Raw genomic sequence first — 18,991 nt, 5'->3', positions numbered from 1 at the left:
GTAAATGTGGAGAAAAGTCAAAGACTAAGAAAAAGGAACTGTCAACCTTATCAGTGACAGGATTAATGATAGTGACAGGATCTCAACCCAATTTGAGTTTTACTTCTTGGAAGGCACAGTACTAGCAGGGAAGATGCTAAATAATTAGGATGAAATCTGGTAAGTACTTGCACAGACAACTAAACAGGAGAGAGGAAGATTTGGGAGTAGGAAGAAGTATTCTAGACAAAGTAGATCCAAGAGCAAAGTTTTGTTTTTTTTTTTATTTTTTTTTTTTATTTTTTTTTGAAGACAATGCTGATTTTATTCCAGCTAAATAAAGCAATGCACAAGGCACCTGGGTAATAAGCTTAACTCAAGGGGCAAAAGCCAAGAAACAAGGATTTTTTTGTGTTTGTTTTAATTATCAGTCACTGCACATAGCTCTCTTCCACACCTCCTCTCAGAAAATGTGGGCTAACAAATCCCACGCAAAGGAACATAAGAAAGAGAAAAGGGGAAATGGAATTCATCCAGCATACTGCTGAAGGTGGTTTCTCCGAGTTCTCTTCTATAAACCGCTCCATCAACACAGTCCACTCCGGATTATTTTAATATCATGACCATCTTCCCTGATTTTCATACACAGAGTACACTCGTTGGGATAAGTGGACATGTCGCTTCCACACACGGGGTTAAAGTCTCTGGGACATCCTGGTAATTTATACTGACTGCAGTTTGGTGTTCTGTATTCTGAAGGCTGGTCAAAGTCAGAGCTCAAAGAGTCCAAAGAGACCGCCAAGTCCCCGGCCAGAAGCAACAGCACCAAGCGCACGGCCAAGAGCGCCATGCTCCTTCCGTGGCCAACCGTCTCATCACCGCCCGCTCCCGCGATGCCCGACAAGCACCGCCTGTTGTTTTTTTTTTAAAGGTCAGGGTATGTTCAGAGAGCTGAATAATCCAAAGTGCCTTGACTATGGGTTACTTATATACTATAGAATAATCTATGGATGGGAATAAGCAGGTCATAAGAGGTTAGTTTTTAGGCTGAAGACCTCAGAATACAATGGAGAGACTCTGAGGAGATGTCATTGAAAAGAATGGTATAGGATCTATGTTGATTCTAGAATCTGCATGGAATAAACTGGAAGGGAGATGAGAGGAAGACATAAATTGTGATCTCTGCAATAAACCAGGATCTTCATTACATAAAATTATCTGGAAATTAGCACTTCCAGAACATATTTTACTTTAAAACGTTTCAACCAAATTCTAAACAAGTTTTAGATGATTTTTGGTGTTCCCTAATAAAATTGGCACATAATATTGAATCAGGTTGCAGAGGATTATTTTAACTCTGTGGCCAGATGCAGAGAAATATGTAAGGTATTGAAGCCAACAATATGTTGAGAAATGCAAATTCTCACCAGTAAAAAGATTTGGAATTCTGGAAGGCAGCAGATTATCAATAGCTGTATCCAGATTCTTTGGAGTGGTGGGTTGCTTTAAATTAAGACTTCATAACAGCTCACCATGAAGTTAAATTCTCTTAAGTACAAAGTGCCTTAACCTTGTAGGCAACTGGGATGTTGAACAATAATCAAGGCCATAAAAAAACTATGTGAGTGAATAGCAGAAAAGACGATTACTTTCCTCCCCGTTTCCACGGCACAGAACAGGTTAGATTTTTAAAGTTTCGTCCTAGAAAATATCACAATCCACGTAGAATGTGGATTCAGGCCGCAAACCTTTCTGACGCAATAGAAGAGGTGAAGAGGATGCTGACAATAAGAATTGGCTCAAAATAGCCAAATAGACTTGGCAGTCGCCTAAACATTTCACAAAAATTAACTCACTAACCAAGTACCCTCAAGCACCAAGCTAGCAGATCTTTCAGTTCAAAAGCAATCACGTTTGGTTACCAAACTATCGACATCTGGGCACCGAATCCAGCTTGTATTTAACAACACTGAGAAACGAGCCCCAAGGTTAACTGAATCGCAGGCAGCGCAGAACCGGCGCATCCCTCCCGGGGAAGCCAGTCTGGCTCCGTAAGGGAGGGGAGGGCAAGGAGGGAGGCCTCGGCGCCAGGGGCCGAGCGCTCTCTCCGTCTAGTGTCCTTAGCTGCCCGTTCCCAGCACCGCCGTTCATTTGCCGCCTTCCGACGCGTGACCCCGGCGCACTCGCGTCCCGGGCCGATGACAGGCGCGGGGTACGCCGACAGGTCCCATGAGCCCCCTCCCTCTCCTGGCCGCCGCAGTCGCCGCGTCCCGAACCCCGCTCCGGCTCCTCTGCAGAGGACTTGCCGCCGCCATGTCTGCCGCCGGGCGACTCAAATCCGTGGACTACGAAGTGTTCGGGAGAGTGCAGGGTAGGGGACCGCCCACCTACAGTGGGAGATCAAAGAGGCGTTAGGGGAGGAAGGGGAGAAAGCTACCAGAAGTGCCACCCATCTTAACGACCCCCACACCCCCCGCCACACTCGGGGAGGCAGGAACTTCCGCTCTGCCATGACACAGCAGCCGCGGGTGGGAAAGAAAGCGAAGCGCGCCTGCGCCGGAGAGCTGGGGTGGGCGGGGGAGGGAGAGCCGAGAACGCGGGGGCAGCGGGGGCGAGGGGAGGGAGAAAGGCATTCCGAGCCCGCGGAGTGGGGGGGTGCGGGGTCGGGGGACGGCCGGTAGACAGGGAAAGAACAAGGCTGGGTGGGAAAGGCAGAGAGGGCCTTTGAACTAGTGGTCTCCGGTTCATGCCACTTAAATTACCGGGCTGACTTGAGTTTCAGAAAGGACACCTGGATGATGTTTGATGGTTCACTCTGCCAGAGATTACACTCCCCCCGCTCCCCCCGGCCTTGTAGCTTTTAAAAGAGTTAAGTTATCTAATTTTTGTTTCATCCTGAATTCAAATAGTTGCAAAGGATGTAATGTCTGGCTTATTTTTGCCGTTGTTACTTCTCAATTAAAATGTTAAATCACTCTGAAATTTATCCAATGGAATATAAATGTAGTGATTTACTATTTACCGTTATTCATTTAAATTAAAGCTTTTTAACGTTGGGAAATTTTACATCATACCTTTCCTCTGAGTTTGATTTCCATTCTAGTTTCCCCACAGCGTTTTATCCCATTGTTATGTTTGAGAGTTATTGATCACACTATCAACCTTTTTTTTGCAATATATATGTATAGTATGTGTGTGTATATATACACATATACATTTAGATATATTTTCTTAATTTGACCAGAAAGCTCTATTAATTTTTTTTCTTCTGGCTTGAGTTGCTTTTGTGATTATTATTGGAACACAATCATGAAGATAATAAAAATACATTTAAAGACATGATAAACATTCAATTTAAAAGGAAAATTTGTATTGGAAATTTATTTCTTAAGGAGAAAGCTGGGGGTATTTATGGAACCTTGATTAAAGGAAGTGTACTTTATTTTGGTACGCTAGAGGTTTTTACACTTTGAAGTAATGTACAGGGTCAGATTAAAGATGGGCAAGAGTATGCTTTTTGTAAATAGATGGGCCTTCCTTTCAAAGATGGTTGTGAAAGGGAGGTAGGAAAGGAGAACCACCTCAGAGCACAGGTTCTTTCTCAGATAGGCCCGTGTCAGGAAAGAATACATGTGAATGTTGAAGATCTGGAAATTGATTTTCTTAAAATTATCGATGGCCTTGTACCCTATAGAAGGTCTTTGGGTACACCCAACTGTCTGGTATTGTGGATTGAAAACTACCACAATAAGTCATTGGAAGCACAGGACATAAAATATGAAAATGGTGGCAGAGACTATCTGACAAAATATTTGGTCATTTGGACAGAAATGGCAGTAGTTAAGGAGTGTGTGTATGTGTCTGTGCACGTGACATTTATGGGGTATGTTCCATGTGCTGAGCATCTTACTATTGTTTACTTGATCCTCATCACAATTTTGTGAGATATGTCTTATTCCTGTTTTCACAATGAGAAAACAAATACGGAGAAGTTCACTAACTTGGACCAGTCCTTAGTTGACAAATGGGATTTGGTCCTGCATCTCTCAAATTCTAAAACCTGCGCTTTTTCATTATGTGGTGTTTTTCTGTTAATACATAATGTGTTTCTCTCGATTTTAACAATATAACTGTACTTTTGTGCATATGGTGGTTATATGGTATGTGAAGATCAGTTTTGGGCAGCATTACAAATATAAAAAGAAATGTACTACACAAATAGTGGGATTTAAAAAATCCACTTTAGGGGCGCCTGGGTGGCTCAGTTGTTAAGCGTCTGCCTTCGGCTCAGGTCATAATCCTGGGGTCCTGGGATTGAGCCCCGCATTGGGCTCCCCGCTTAGCTGGGAGTCTGCTTCTCCCTCTCCCACTCTCCCTGCTTGTGTTCCCTCTCTCGCTGTCTCTCTCTCTGTCAAATAAATAAATAAAATCTTAAAAAAAAATAAAATAAAAAATCAGCTTTAGGGCTAACTTCCATCGTTTGCAGTATATTAAATGGAAGAGTACATGCAAACTATTTATTTATCAAGGCATAGTATGTAAGACAAATTCACAATCACATGTTTGCTCACATATACACTGACATTTGCTGAGAACTTAGGATGTGCCAAGCTCTGTACCCAAGGTTTACCTGTGTTGTCTCATTGAATCCTCAACGCTGTGACCTCAACATTTCCCTCATTTAACAGGTAGAGAAATTGAGGCATAGAGAAGTAACTTTCCCAGTAACAGTGAGTTAAGTGGTGGTGCTGGGATTTGAACCTTGACAGTCCGATACCAGAGCCCATGCTCTTAATCATTATAATCTCTTGATTCTCCTCTCAATACTTTTCCACCTTTATTTTGCCTTCTTCCTAACTTATGCACCAAACACATACATAAACTGATGTAGGACATTTGGACTCAGCTATTTGGACCATTCTGGATGACCCAGAGGACATTTTTATGGTACTTTTGGTTCCAAGGAAGTTTGACCTGGTCCATAAGCAGTCAGGCCTCTGCCTCTCCATTGCTTGTTGACACTGCCACTATTTCTGTATATTTGTCTGTATCTCTGTCTCATAAAACTCACTATTTTCTCATGGATTACTTAAGAAATAATACAAACCATTAGCCTTTTGTCTGAGTCATAATGATTATGTAGAAGTAATCGACAATAATCAAAAATAATATAAATGGATAATAATTAGAGGGAACATTGTAAATTTAACTTCTAAAAGTATGGAATAATAAAATCTTAGTGAAAGCTGGCTTGCTAGAAATAATGGCTTTGAAAATAAATTTACAATGGAAGGAGGTGTAATTGGGAACATTTAATATGGACAAAACAGATTGATAAAAAAAATTGTCAGTAAAATATTTAAATGGGAAATATTCCCAATGAAGATGGTTTCAATGATAGCAAAATGAACATGGAAGATATGGAAAATGATTTAATTGTCCTGTCCTGTTGGAAAATTGGTCAATGAATTAAACCGGCTTGATGGAGTTTATGATAGGAAATATTTTCCAACCCAAAAAAGGTTTGTTATATTTGTGTTTAGAATGTTTGAAGACATCCTTGATGATAAAAGGCAGTCAAACCATTCTAGGGGTCAAGTATTACCTGCCTTGTTCTCAAATACACACGGCCTAATTTACAAACAGATTATATTCCAAGAATTAGTTTTTAACTTGGTTGTTTGAAATTCAGGAAAATACACTTATAGAAACAATATTACCAATATTGGATTCACTTCTGAGGAGCATCTGCAAAGCTGACATATAGAACCTTTGGTTGCCGTCACCTTTCCATTGCTGCTTCTCTTCCTCTGCCTTTTTAAAAAATAAATGTTGTGTTTTAGAATAGTTTCAAATTTATAGGAAAGTTGGAAGATACTGTAGGGAGTTCCTGTATACCCCACATTCAGTTTCTTTAATTAAAATCTTACATTAGTATGGTACATTTGTCCCAAATGGTGAGCCAATATTGATACATTATGATTAACTAAAGTCTATACTTTATTCAGATTTTTTTAGTTTTTAACCTAAAGTCCTCTTTCTGTTCCAGGATTCATCTAGGATATCACTTTACATTTGGTCGTCTTGTCTGCTTAGGCTTCTTTAAGCTGTGACAGTTTTGTCGACTTGCCTTGTTCTCGGTGATTTCGGCAGTCTTGAGGAATACTTTGAGGTTAGGTGCTTTGTAGAAAGCTCCCAGTTGGGATTTGTCTGGTATTTTTGTCATAGTAAGACTGGGGTTTGGGGTTATTGTGAGGGAGACCAGGCAAAGTGCCATTCTCATTACACAGTATCAAGGGTACGTACTATCACTGTGACTGTCGCTGTTGATGTTAACCTTGATCACCTGGCTGAGAGTGTTCACCAGGTTTCTCCACTGTTAAGTTACTCTCCCCCTGCCCTTTCCATTCTTTATGTTTTAATCTCCCTGTTCTCAAGAAGCTGCACGTATTCCCCCACCAATTTCTGTTGCAATGGGGACATTGGGATAAGGGATAGGGGAGCAGAGGACTGAGCTTCTGTATTTTTGGAGTATTCGTAACCATGGCATGGCTTAAAATGTTCCTCTGAATCTTTAATTACGGTTACATCTAGAATAATATCTGAAAATTGGAAAGGGAAATTGATTAAGCTGTGTATAGATGCTTTGATGATTTACCAGCTCTTGGCTGAATACTAATGACAGTCATAGAAATGGATTGTGGCCCTCTGTTGGTTTACCTGTGCTTTAGAAATTTGGCAGTTGATTTTTGAAAATATTAACTCAGATTCAGAATAGGAGTAACTTATTGGACTACAAACATAAATATTTTTTTTAAAGATTGCTTTAAAAAATCGGGATGAGAGACGCCTGGGTGGTGCAGCAGCCAGTTAAGCGTCTGCCTTCGGCTCAGGTCATGATCCCAGGGTGCTGGGTTCGAGCCCTGCATTGGGCTCCTTGCTCAGTGGGAGTCTGCTTCTCCCTCTGCCTGTCGCTCCCCCTGCTTGTGCTCTCTCTCTGATTAAAAAAAAAAAGGGATGAGTTATTAAATAGCTTTGTCCGACACCACATGATTTGGGTGTACACATTTTTCCTTATGTAGACTGGAAAAGCTGTGTTTGAGAGGTTGAAAATCTTAGTACCTAAAGTCAAGAAACATAAATATCATTAAGTCTAATTACCTTGCTTATCTTTGTTTCTACAGCATTTCATTTATAGTCCTGTTCTACTTCTTGTTTTTACTTCTTGTTAATCCATTCTGCTTTCGAATACAATTATTTGTGTACACATATCTGTGCCTCAACTAGACAAAAAGGATAGTATTTTCAAGGTCAAGCTGATGGCTTGTTTTTATAGCCCCTACAGCTGTGCTTCTGGTGGGGACTTCAGAAGTGTCTTCAATTAAATTGAAGTGCAAGGGGATAGTTGGCTTGGAGAAGAAACAGTAGTATGACAGCGGTTTCAACAATCTGAAAGATGCCATGGTGTGTGGCTCCAGGGGACAGACCCTGGATGGAAGGTGAAAGGTTAAAGGAAGGCCTTTCTAAAAAAGATGATTAACATCATTAAGAGCTGCTGTGTAAAGTAGTGACTGGATGACTTCCTGCATCCAAAATTGACACCATGCAGTCAGATCCCAGGATTAAGGGGCACATTGCAATATAAAAATTTGATTTTACATGAAAGGATGCGGATGTTTAAAATTCATCATGGTTTCTTTAAATATCGGTGCTTCTTTGTGAATTTAAAGTAAGATTTGCTTTGCAAATATTCACCTCAGAGGCTCTCACTGACACATCTTTGCACATTTGCAGCCGATTGAGTCTCGACTCAGCAGTATATTGTGTTTGGAGTCTTTCATAACTGAAGGGGCTGATGTCTCTGTCCCAGTTTCCAGAGCGGTGTGTCTGTAAAAAACCTGCATGTGTCGTATCATCTTCCCTTCTCTTTAACAAGTGAGGTGGAAGCAGGGCCAGAGAGGCCATGGAAGCCCATAGAAGCATCTCTTCCAACACAGGCCCAGTCCCAGGAGTGCTCCATTCCAGCCAGGGCTGATGATAAACTGCAGAGAACCTATCTCCATGTTGCTTTTGCTTTCTATACGGATCTCCCTCTGTTGTACCAAGGGCTTCAAACCAGGGATCAGGACTCTCAGAAAGATTCTGAGAAAATTGCAAGTGGGTTATGGAGCTTTGGATGATTAATTCTTGCATGGTTCACTGCTTCACAAAGTGAATGGGCTGACACCTCTCAATGCACATTCCTGTGGGGTTGTGGTTAAGGGGCCTAAGGGGCCCTCTTCATTATGTGAGTTCTTGACAAGGAAGACAAAGAGTGAAGCAGAAGTTTGGGAACGTGGTGTGAATCTTCAGGTAAGTGGACTTCACGACAATCTCAGTGCAGAAGGAAACACACTCATCCTGGCACAGGCAGGGCTCCCCTAACAGGCGGAACCGGGAGATACATACGATCTCCGATCCCCAAGGGAAACTCACTCCCAGGAGGAGGTAGAAGAGGAAGCACTGGGCTATGCTTGTTTCTCCTTCTGAACTTACCAGTTAGATAAGCCCCTGCATGTTCCTGAGGAGGAGTAGGGACAGGGTAGAGTGTCCAAGAGTGTCACACTAATGGATATTCCTCCTCAAAGAAGGAACTACCATGGAGGCGCAGAAGCTTTCTCCTCTAGAAATAGGTTGCAAAGTCCAGAGAGAGCTCCACCATTTAGTTCTGGCCGCGGTACTTCAAGATGTTCTGTTCCCCACAGTGTTTGTGTGTGGGGTGAAAGGAAAATCAGGGAGGTTGTCTGGTGACCACAATGGGAGAATGACTGCCTTTGTTTGACAGAAAGAGGCAGGAAGGACTACACCATGGTCCTGTTTTCTGCTCTCCTTTTTCTTTTTTTTGGGTGACATTTTAAAAAATTGAGATATAATTCACATAATATTAAACTCACCCTTTTAAAGTGTTCAAAGCATACTAAATATACAGTGATTTTTTCCAGTAGTCACAATGTTTTTGCACCCATCACCACTAATTCCAGAACATTTCCATCACCCCAAAAAGAATCCCTCCCTCACATTTCCCTTTAGCAGTCATTCCCCATTCCCCTCAGGAGGGTCAGGGCTGAGGCCATTGCGATGTCCTTGGCCTTTTCCTCATGGTTTCAATAAGGCTGCTATAGCTCCATCATGATAGTCACCCTACAGTCAGGAAGAGGGCGGCTATGAGGGCGAAACCTCCAGCCACGTCAGTCCTGTCAATGCGCTTTCCTGAAGCCTTCCACCAGGGACGTGGCTCACATCTCATGGGCCACTCCTCTTACAAGGAAGACGGGAACTATAGAAAGGCATGTTGCTGCCCCAAGTAAAATCAGAATCTGTTAGAAAGTTAGAAGGGCAGTATGGATTCTGTGTAGGCAGTTAGCAGTGTCTGCCACAGATATTCATAAATTAAGTAAATTTAACAGTAATGATTACATTCTGTATTCTTTCCCAGCTAGTGACACAGAAGGACTTATTCCAGGAAATCTTTGATCTCCATGGTCTCAACCTCAAAACGTTAGATTGATAACCAAGACAAATTAAATTTCTGTTAAGTCCATACTGAATCTTTCATACAGGATTTATTTCAGTCTTATGTTTCGTTGTCCATCTGTCACTGCCTAGAGTAATGGGCAACATTTCCATTTTCTACCTGGTTTGTCAAGCAGTATGAACTTAGCCCAAAATTATGTCTCTTAAATGGCAGTCCTTTAACTCTACTGTTTTAAGATTTCTTCAATAAATGAGTGTGCCCTTATTGCTTATAGTTATAAATACAGCCACCACATTCTGCTTCAGTCTCTCATCTCAAATCCTGTAAGTTCTCTAAGAGGACCGATTTAACCTTTACTTTTTCCCGTTCTTGTGGTTGTTATGTTTTTATTTATAAACAACATGCTGATATTAATATTTCTTTTTTTGCCAACTTAGGCATTATCTAGTGGCTTGTTGCTACCCTTTATTTTATATACTAAATATGTATGTATATATGTAATGTTAACTTTAAAAGTAAAACTGCCAGTTATTTTACCAGCAAAAAAAGATTTATTTGGGACTAAAAGAGGATTGTGAATCAGGACAAACAAGTTGGGGCACAACCTTAGGTGAGTCTGGGCAACAAAGGAGAGGTGTGCTTTTTTAAGGAGAAAAGGTGTACTTCGGGAAGTACGAACTAAAAGTCCAGTGGGGTAAACTGGGAATCCCAAGTGTGGTGGCTTCTCTTTGGCTGAGCTGTTCCCCAGATGAGGGGACAGGGGATGAGGAAAGTGTTTCTTCCTTAGGCTTCAGTAGCAGAGTACTATCTATGTGCAAGGTCAAGCCTGGGTAAGGTCAAGTCCCTCACTTCCTGTTGGGTCTACAATGGAGTATGAGTTGCAGGGTGTGAGAGCTCCCCCTGCTGAAACCTCCCAACTCCATTTGAGTGAGATTTCCCATTACTAATTTTCATAACACTATGTATTATCTTTTAGGTAAAGTTCTGCTAGAATCAACACAGAATTCTTGAGATTCTTTCCAGCTCTGGAATGCAGTAAATTTATTATTTTGAATTAGACTTAAAGTCTAATCAATCTGCCTGTATGTATATTTGCAATATTAATAAGGAATTATTACGGGAGAGTTAAGTATTTCACTTAAATACTTATCAGCTGGTTTATCTTTCATTCATTTATTCAACTGCTATGTGCCCAGCTCTGATCTAGGTGCCGGGAACACAGTGGTGAACAAGACAGAAAAAAGTCGTGCCCTAATAGAACTTTCAGTGAGACAGGAAATTTTTAAAAAGGTAAACAAATAAATGTAATGTCATATGGTAATCAGTACTATGCATATGCAGGAAACATATGGGGTGCATTGCTGTTTTAGATGAATTGGTCAGGGAACATATTGTTACAGGATTTCTTTTCCTTTAGTGCCTGTGGTTCTTGGTCACACTGCTTTGAAGAATGAAGAGGCAGACCAGAGGAAGAGTGGTGGGCAGCAAAGTGAAGTTTTTTGAGTGATAGTAAAGCAAAGTTTATTGAGCGATAGTGCAAAACTCCTGAAGAGGGAGGGGACCTGAGAGGGTTGCCACCAGAGTTTCTAAGTCTAGGGGATTTTATGGGTTTGAGGGCAGGCTGTTTTAATCTTGTTAACCCTCCATGTGCCCATCACCCAGTCAGGTTTTTGTCATCTACCTATCATCTGGGAAAGGGTGGATGGCTCCATCCAGGGTGGTGTAAAATCCTTTTAAGGGTGGTTTCCTCTTAGGGCGGGGGTGGGGTGGGGGACCCTTGTCCCTGCCTGCCTTTCTTCCAACCATCCTTCATTAATACTTCTAAGGAGATGACATTCATGCAGAGACATGAAGGAGACAGAGTTAGTCATGAGAAGGTCAGGGGAAGAGCATTTTAGGCAGAGGGAATAGTACATACAAAGGCTGTGAGGCAGGAATATGCTTGGCATATTGAGGAGCACGAGAGAAGCAAATTTGTCTGAAATGGAGAGAGCAAAGAGGGAGTCCTAAAATATGAGGTAGATTCATGGGGGAGGGAGTCTGGAGGCTGTGGTAAGTAGGACACCTCTTATTTTGAGTGTAATGATAAGCCAGTAGAGGGTTTTAAGCTGGGGAAGAAAGTGATACGACATTACTTAAGAGAAAATCACCTTGGGTGTTTTATAGAGAATAGACTGTAGGAGGGCGGAACTAGAAGCAGGGAGACTAGTTAAGGAGGCTGTTGAGAGATGATGATAATTTGGACTAGGGCATAAAAACAATATTACCCATTTTTCTAAAAACATTGAAACAGAATCAGCTTTTTTTTTTTTTTTGTAAGTCTTAAATGAAGTTTGGGGCTCGAATAATTTGTGGAGTGCAGTGACATGGTTTTGAATATTTAACTAAGTGACAATCTAAGTGAAGGGCTGCCTGGGCTGCTCCACCACCAGGTCCAAGGAGGGCGCAGGGGCGGTGATTTTTGCCTTTTCATTGTCTGAAGCTCCATTCCTGTAGTGCTGTGGGCTTGTAAAATAGGTGAAGGAACATTGATCTGCAAGCACATGATTTAGTTACCAACATGAACTTGAATAGCGTCATCCAGAAAGGCATCAGATCCGCAATACCCTACGAGACTTTTTCCTTTACGATGCAGTTCTTGATTGGAAAAGTCCTGGGACACCTGGGTGGCTCAGTTGGTTAAGCGTCTGCCTTCGACTCAGGTCATGATCTCAGGGTCCTGGAATCAAGTTCCGCCATCAGGCTCCCTATCCCTCTGCCCCTAATCCCGGTTAATGCTCCCTTTTTCTCAAGTAAATAAATAAATAAAATCTTAAAAAAAAATCCTTTTCAAACCTTTGCCAGGCCTTCCATTAAGGTAGCACCACCCACTGGTTCTACACTTTCGTGGGCGTGTGAATCACCCGGGGAGGATGCTAAAACCTGATTCCTGGACTCCACCTGCAGAGTTTTTGTTTCTGGAGGTCTGGGGAAGGGGCCTGAGAATATGATTATCTGAAAAACTCCGGTTCTGCTGGTGCTGTTGGGCATTGGGCTGTTCTTTGAATAGGAAAGTGCCGGACCAGATGTTTCCAATTTCTGTTTACTTCCGTTGCCTGGCTTTCTTTTCCTAATACTGACATCACAGGGGAGCTGCTGGCTGTGGAGGACCTCGGGGGAATGGGCACAACACAGCCCTGCCCTAAACCTTTAATGCTTCTTGGGCAGCATCTTTTTGGGATCCCCTCAGGCTTAGGATAAAACGACTGCACACTTTTCACAGTTCTGCCTGTATTCTGTTCCGTCCCTCTCTTCTACATGGTCTGCTTTAGCTGAAGTTTCTCTGTGAATTTTCTGCCAATTCCTTGTGTATCTACAAGCTACTGTCTTTCCTTCCATCTATATAACAAATTGCCTTTCTGATTCCCCTTCTGATCAATACTTGCCACTCCTCATTTCTCCCCATTTTATATGTATCTTTTAAAATATTTTTATAGCCCTATAAAAATTCCATTTGTGATATATCCTGTCTTTATTGCATTGCTACTCTTTTTCTTCATATTCATTTGATACTACAATACGCTATCATCAGGAAAGAAATGATACCTCCTGTTATTATAAATCTGCTTACAAAATACATAACATTATCTAAACCATTGATCTCTTCTGTATCTTTTTAAGTAGGCTCAATTACTGTATATATAGGCATTATCTTTTGACCTCTTTGGATATTGGTTTGATCTATCACTTATGATTTCCCAATGTATTTAAAACATTTTTTCAGTTGAGGTATAATTTAAATTCAGTAACATTCACCTTTTTTAGTGCATAGTTTAATGAGTGTTGAAAAATGCATACAATCACTTAATGACCACCACAGGTGAGATGCAGGGTAGTGCTTTCACCCTAGAAATTTCCCTCTTGCCCCTTTGCAGCTCTCCTTCCCCAGCCCTTGGCAAACCTGATCAATTTCCTGTCCCCATAGTTTTGCTTTTTCCAGAATATGGAATTAAAATAAAAACAAATGTTTTATTGCATTCAAATTTGAATTTATTCCTTGCACTTAAAGAAGAAATTCTAAAAGCTGAGGATGGGTAAGTTGTATGCCAAATATACTTAACTGTCCTTGGTAATAAGTATTTTGTTTTATTTACCCTTTTGAAATAGAATGAATATGCAGTGTGGCTTTTTATGATTCTTTGGTTTCAGAATATTACTGTTTTTCTACAAAAAGTCTTCCTTTTCTGTTTTTATTTTAAAAGAAAATAATTTTAAAAAACATTCTCTGAATATGTTCAGATATGAAAGTTTTTGTTTGTTTCATTTACTTACTATTTAATAAAATAGATGAAAGTGAAGTCAGGAGATACATAATTTTTTAAAAGTTAGACAAACTGACATCTCTTTTTATCTTTTTTTTTATACAGGTGTTTGCTTCAGAATGGTAAGTCAATTTTTTATTTTTTCCCCCCTACTTGTTATTTCTATTTACAGAGATAGAGCAGTTTTCTACTTAGTGCTGGTCTAGTGCTTATTTTCTGTCCTTGATGGTAAATGAGGTACTTGTATTTCTTCCAAATTACTGCTTGAGATTTTTTATTAAAGTTGTCTTTTGAAAGTAGTCTATCAAAAACATTAGTTTTTGTAGTTAATGTTTTGTATGAATTTCAAAAGTACCTCTACTGGGATAATCAAATCAGACATTTTGGTTAGGTTTACTGAATATAAAGTATGGGATCTGCTCCTTGTTCTGGATGGAAGAAGCCCTCCAGGCAAATGTCTCTATCTTGAATTGCATGATAGAAAATGCTCATGTTGCATAAGGAAGTGGTTCTCAGGGGTTAAGACAAGTTAAGACTCCTTATTACTTTTAAAATTTTTATTTTGTTAATATACTTTTTTCCTAAAATTAAAATGTGCATGTGTTTTCACCTACTGCTTCAGCTAGCAGTCACTAGTTTAGCTCTCTGTTCCTAACCTCTGAGTGTTCTAGCATGTTCCCAACCAGTGAAGTCTCCTCGTTTTGAGATAGTTCCCTACCCCACAGTTCAGATTGTCTCCTCTTTCATTATTATTTTCAGAACCAGCTTCACCATAAATCCTAGCTGTAACAATCTCTGTTTGGTTGGGGATGTAGAGTGTATAGATTCCTGGTCACTCTGACCTCCAAACAGAAGACCGTGTTTTTAAAAAGTTTCCATAGATAGCATCCACAAGAATTTTGTATGATGTAGTTAAAACAGTTCAAAATCAAAATGTTGCTAGGTTTTCATTTGTCAGCATAACTGAATTTAGAACTGAGAAGAGGAATTTTTAAAAAACTGTAAAGAATAATAGGAGAAATAAACTTACCTATAGATAGTTGTAACATTTGTGTGGCAAGTTCATAGCCAATGGAAGACATCAGAATCTTTTAATTGAATACTGTGTATTGATCATAATTCAGTATGTTCCCTCAGTGATTGAAAATCTTGGAGTGATCATCATTTGGAACCCAGATAATATAATTCAGTGTTAGAAGGTATGGGGGCCATGCAACTGAATTTTATGGATCCCAAAACACATCATGGAAACTGTTTTCTGAAGTAATTCCCACTATCAGTTTATTTTCTCATAATGTGCTTGTCTTTACTGAAAGCGGAATTTAATAAAATACCATTTAGGTGAAGGTCTTGTAAACAGGTATGATTGTAGGTCAGCTACAAAATTTTTGGCATGGATTGTAAGAAAAAAAACTATCAGTTACAGTTTTCGATGCTGGATTTTGTTTTATTTATTTTCTCCTAAAACCAGTACACAGAAGGTGAGGCTAAGAAAATAGGAGTGGTTGGCTGGGTGAAGAATACCAGCAAAGGCACTGTGACAGGCCAACTGCAAGGCCCGGAAGAGAAAGTCAATTCTATGTAAGTAGCAAGACTAATAATGCACTCATGCGATTAATGAACTTATTTTAATGTTTCACTGGACACTAAGAATAGTATTGTAGATTATAACTAAACTAACATGTTTTTAAGCATATCAGCAAGGAAATCTTCAGAGTTGGTAATGGAATTTGTACATTTAGGAATGGATTTCCCACTTGGGCAAGCCCTCCAAAAGAGAAATGGCGTCACTCTTTAATCTATTTGAATTGTGTTCTGTCTCTTCTAACATGGGGAAACATCTTGGGCCCATGTATCTCTCATCCAAAGTGGTTGTGAAGAAGCAAAAGGCTTTGGATGGTTCTTGAAGTTCTTTTAATTAATTGATTAATTAGTTTTTTGAGATAGAGCATGCAAGCATGTGCGAGGGGCGGAGGGAGAGGGAGAGAGAGAATCTCAAGCAAGCTCCACGCCCAGCACAGAGCCTGACTTGGGGTTCAGTCTCACAACTCTGAGATCATGACCTGAGCCGGAATCAAGAGTTGGATGCTTAACACCCAGGCATTCCTGGTTCTTGAAGTTTTTAAAGTAGACTTCAAGGCAAAAGGCTGCTCTCTACTTTTTATTAAGTATCTTATTTATCTAATTGTAATTTTATTTTTACTGTTGGTAAAAGTGTGTTTTATGAGTTGTATGGTTACCATAATGAGTCCTTGCATTCCAAAGGAGACCAGGTTCAGTAGTAAGGAAAAAAGTGCCCTGTCATATTCAAAGGCCTTATCTTTTCAGTTTCTCAAATTCCACTGTTCTCTGTAGTATTTTTTTAAAATAAAAAATAGCTAACATTTGCTGAGTATTTGCAGCACTAGGCAATATGCTACACATTTCACATGTTTTATCTCATTTAATCATAACGGATCTTGTGACGAAAGTGCTAAGTCATACCCAATTTATTTTATTGCTTGCAGTTTATCTTTGTTTTCATTACTTAATGTTTTCAGATTTCAAAAGTAATACTTTTTTGCTTATTGTAATAAGTGAAGTCGTAAGATGCTGAGAGGTAAAAAAGCAAAGCTAGTAATCTGCCCCTTCCCCTCTGCTTCCCTCCTCTTGATGGAACCCCGAGCCTGTGGCCTTGTGAAGACTTTCTGAAGCTTTCTCTTTCACTTAAAAGTATTTAAGCATTTATAGTTAGGATTTTGCTTGTTTTTACCAAAATAGACTACTTTATGCATATTTTTCTGTAACTAGTTTTTTCATTTTATAGACATTCATCAATCAGTAAACATATAACCACTAACTCCTTATTTTTTCTAATTTCTTTATGTATAAGTACATACTTTGTGTATAAAACTTGTAACCCAACTTGGAAAGTGGGGTCTAAAAATTCAATTTCATAAAATGTATGGTAACGGTTAATGAAAAACTAATTTTCAGTAGGATTGTCCAAAATGCAGAAAAGATTGTGAGACTTATGTTGTATAGAACAAAGTAGTTCAAAAAATGATAAAGTGCCAAATGACTATGAAGTACTGGGAATAGGGGCTGCACGGGAGGATAGATGCTCATGCTTATCATGTTATATCCTAATCCATGTTGTAGCACGTTTTTTATTAATATCCTTCACATAAATGTAATCATATCATATACATTCTGCCCAGTTTTTCTTTTCAACCCCTGCACACCCCTTCTTCCTTCCCAGTACTACCAGTAATCTATGTTAGCAAATGAGGGCTTCCTTCCGTGTTTGTTTCCGTATTCACCTTCACACACACACACACACACACACACACACACACTTGGGTGCACAAACAGTTTTGGGTTATGATCAGTATTTGCTTTTTAAAAACGGGATCACGGTGTACACACTTCTCTGCATCTCACTTTAAGATTCAAAAATATCTCCAGGAAACAAATAATCCAATTAGAAAATGAGCAGAAGACATGAATAGACATTTCTCCAAAGAAGATGTTCAGATAGACAACAGACACATGAAAAGATGCTCCACACTGCTCATCATCAGGGAGATGCAAATCAAAACCACACTGAGATATCACCTCACAGCTATCAGAATGGCTAAAATAAAAAACACAAGAAACAACAACCGTTGGCAAGTATGTGGAGAAAAAGGAATTCTCATGCACTGTTGGTGGGAATGCAAACTGGTGTAGCCACTCTGGAAAACAGTATGGAGGTTCCTCAAAAAACTAAAAATAGAACTACCATATGATCCAGTAATTCCACTATGAGGTATTTACCCAAAGAAAATGAAAACACTAGTTCAAAAAGATTTATGCACACCTATGTTTATTGCAGCATTATTTACTATAGCCACGTTATGGAAGCAGCCCAAGTGTCCATCCATAGATGAATGGTTAAAGAAGATGATATATGTGTGTGTGTGTGTGTGTGTGTGTGTGTGTATAACAGAATATTATTCAGCCATAAAAAAGAATGAAATCTTGCCATTTGCAACAACATGGATGGACCAAGAGAGTACAATGCTAAGCGAAATTAGTCAGAGAAAGACAAATACCATATGATTTCACTCGTGTAGAATTTAAGAAACAAAACAAATGAACAAAGAAAAAAAGAAACAAACCAAAAAGCAGACTCTTAATTATAGAGAACAAAAAGATGGTTACCAGAGTGGGGGTGTATGTGGGGGATGGGTGGAATAGGTGAAGGGGATTAAGGGTACACTTACCATGATGGGCACTAAGTAATGTATGGAATTGCTGGATCACTATAGTGTAGACCTGAATAGAACACTGTGTATTAGTTATACTGGAATTAAAAAACAAAACAAAACAAAAATACATCCAGGGAAACCCATCCAAGTCAAATGGTAGAGCTTTAACTCATTCTTTTTTTTTTTTTTTTAAAGATTTTACTTATTTATTTGAGAGAGAGAGAATGAGAGAGAACACACATGAGGGGGGGAGGGTCAGAGGGAGAAGCAGACTCTCTGCTGAGCAGGGAGCCTGATGCGGGACTCGATCCAGGGACTCCAGGATCATGACCTGAGCCGAAGGCAGTTGCTTAACCAACTGAGCCACCCGGGCACCCTAACTCATTCTTTTCAATAGCTGCTTAATATTCCACGGTATTAATGTACCATTATTTATTATCTTATTGCTGAGAATTCATTTTGTTTCTCTCTTTTTTTTTTCCAGTAAGAGCAATGCCATAATAAATATTTTACTGGTGATTTTATATTTGGGAGATAGATTCCCAGAAGTGTGGTTGACATGTCTGTGTACTATTAATTTAAAAAATATTTGTCAGACTGCTTTGCAAAACAGCTGTAAACAATTTACATTTTTTTCCTCTTCATCCTGTGGGCAATTGGTATTATTGCTCTCCAATTCTTACCCATCATCTGATTGGGTGTAGAGTGATGTATTGTTTTTTCACTGTAATTTGCTTTTCTCTAATTACTGGTTATTTTGAGCATCTTCATGCTTGTGGCTATGTGGATTTGTTCTCATGAACTAACTGCCTTTCACATCCTTTCTCCATTTTTCTATGGGACTGTTTGTCTCTTGCCAATTTTTAAGAGCTCTTTTTATATTGGTAATGATTACTAACTCATTATCTGTTACCACTTTTGCAAGTATTTCCCCAAATCTATCCTTTGCCTCTTCATTAGTTTTG

General features: G+C 39.7%; 2 protein-coding genes across 4 annotated transcripts in view; one reads left to right on the top strand and one right to left on the bottom strand.

Moving 5' to 3' along the window:
* Window positions 1–284: 284 nt before the first annotated feature.
* LOC114209855 (serine protease inhibitor Kazal-type 2-like) lies at window positions 285–2,496 on the bottom strand. Its single transcript, XM_028104078.2, has one exon. It carries the CDS (start codon window positions 827–829, stop codon window positions 566–568), a length of 264 nt encoding a protein of 87 aa, XP_027959879.1. The 5' UTR covers window positions 830–2,496; the 3' UTR covers window positions 285–565.
* ACYP2 (acylphosphatase 2) overlaps window positions 2,055–18,991 on the top strand; it is a 162,096-nt gene continuing 145,159 nt past the window's right edge. For all 3 annotated transcript variants that reach the window (XM_028104077.2, XM_088026536.1, XM_088026537.1), the window contains exons 1-3: window positions 2,055–2,350; window positions 13,900–13,916; window positions 15,266–15,375. In XM_028104077.2, the coding sequence (XP_027959878.2) occupies window positions 2,209–2,350; window positions 13,900–13,916; window positions 15,266–15,375 (269 nt within the window). In that variant the 5' untranslated portion in view covers window positions 2,055–2,208. The remainder of the gene's footprint in view (window positions 2,351–13,899; window positions 13,917–15,265; window positions 15,376–18,991) is intronic.

Source organism: Eumetopias jubatus, unplaced genomic scaffold (assembly GCF_037043125.1).
Source record: "Eumetopias jubatus isolate StellerSeaLion01/CBP00866 unplaced genomic scaffold, mEumJub1_p1.0 scaffold_9, whole genome shotgun sequence".
NCBI lineage: Eukaryota > Metazoa > Chordata > Mammalia > Carnivora > Otariidae > Eumetopias > Eumetopias jubatus.
The sequence above is the reverse complement of the archived record's forward strand: the minus strand, read 5'-3'. Positions and strand labels throughout refer to the sequence as shown.

What these genes read in the sequence shown, in the direction of transcription:
- LOC114209855 (XM_028104078.2), bottom strand. Translation starts at nt 829, where the DNA reads ATGGCGCTCTTGGCCGTGCGCTTGGTGCTGTTGCTTCTGGCCGGGGAC.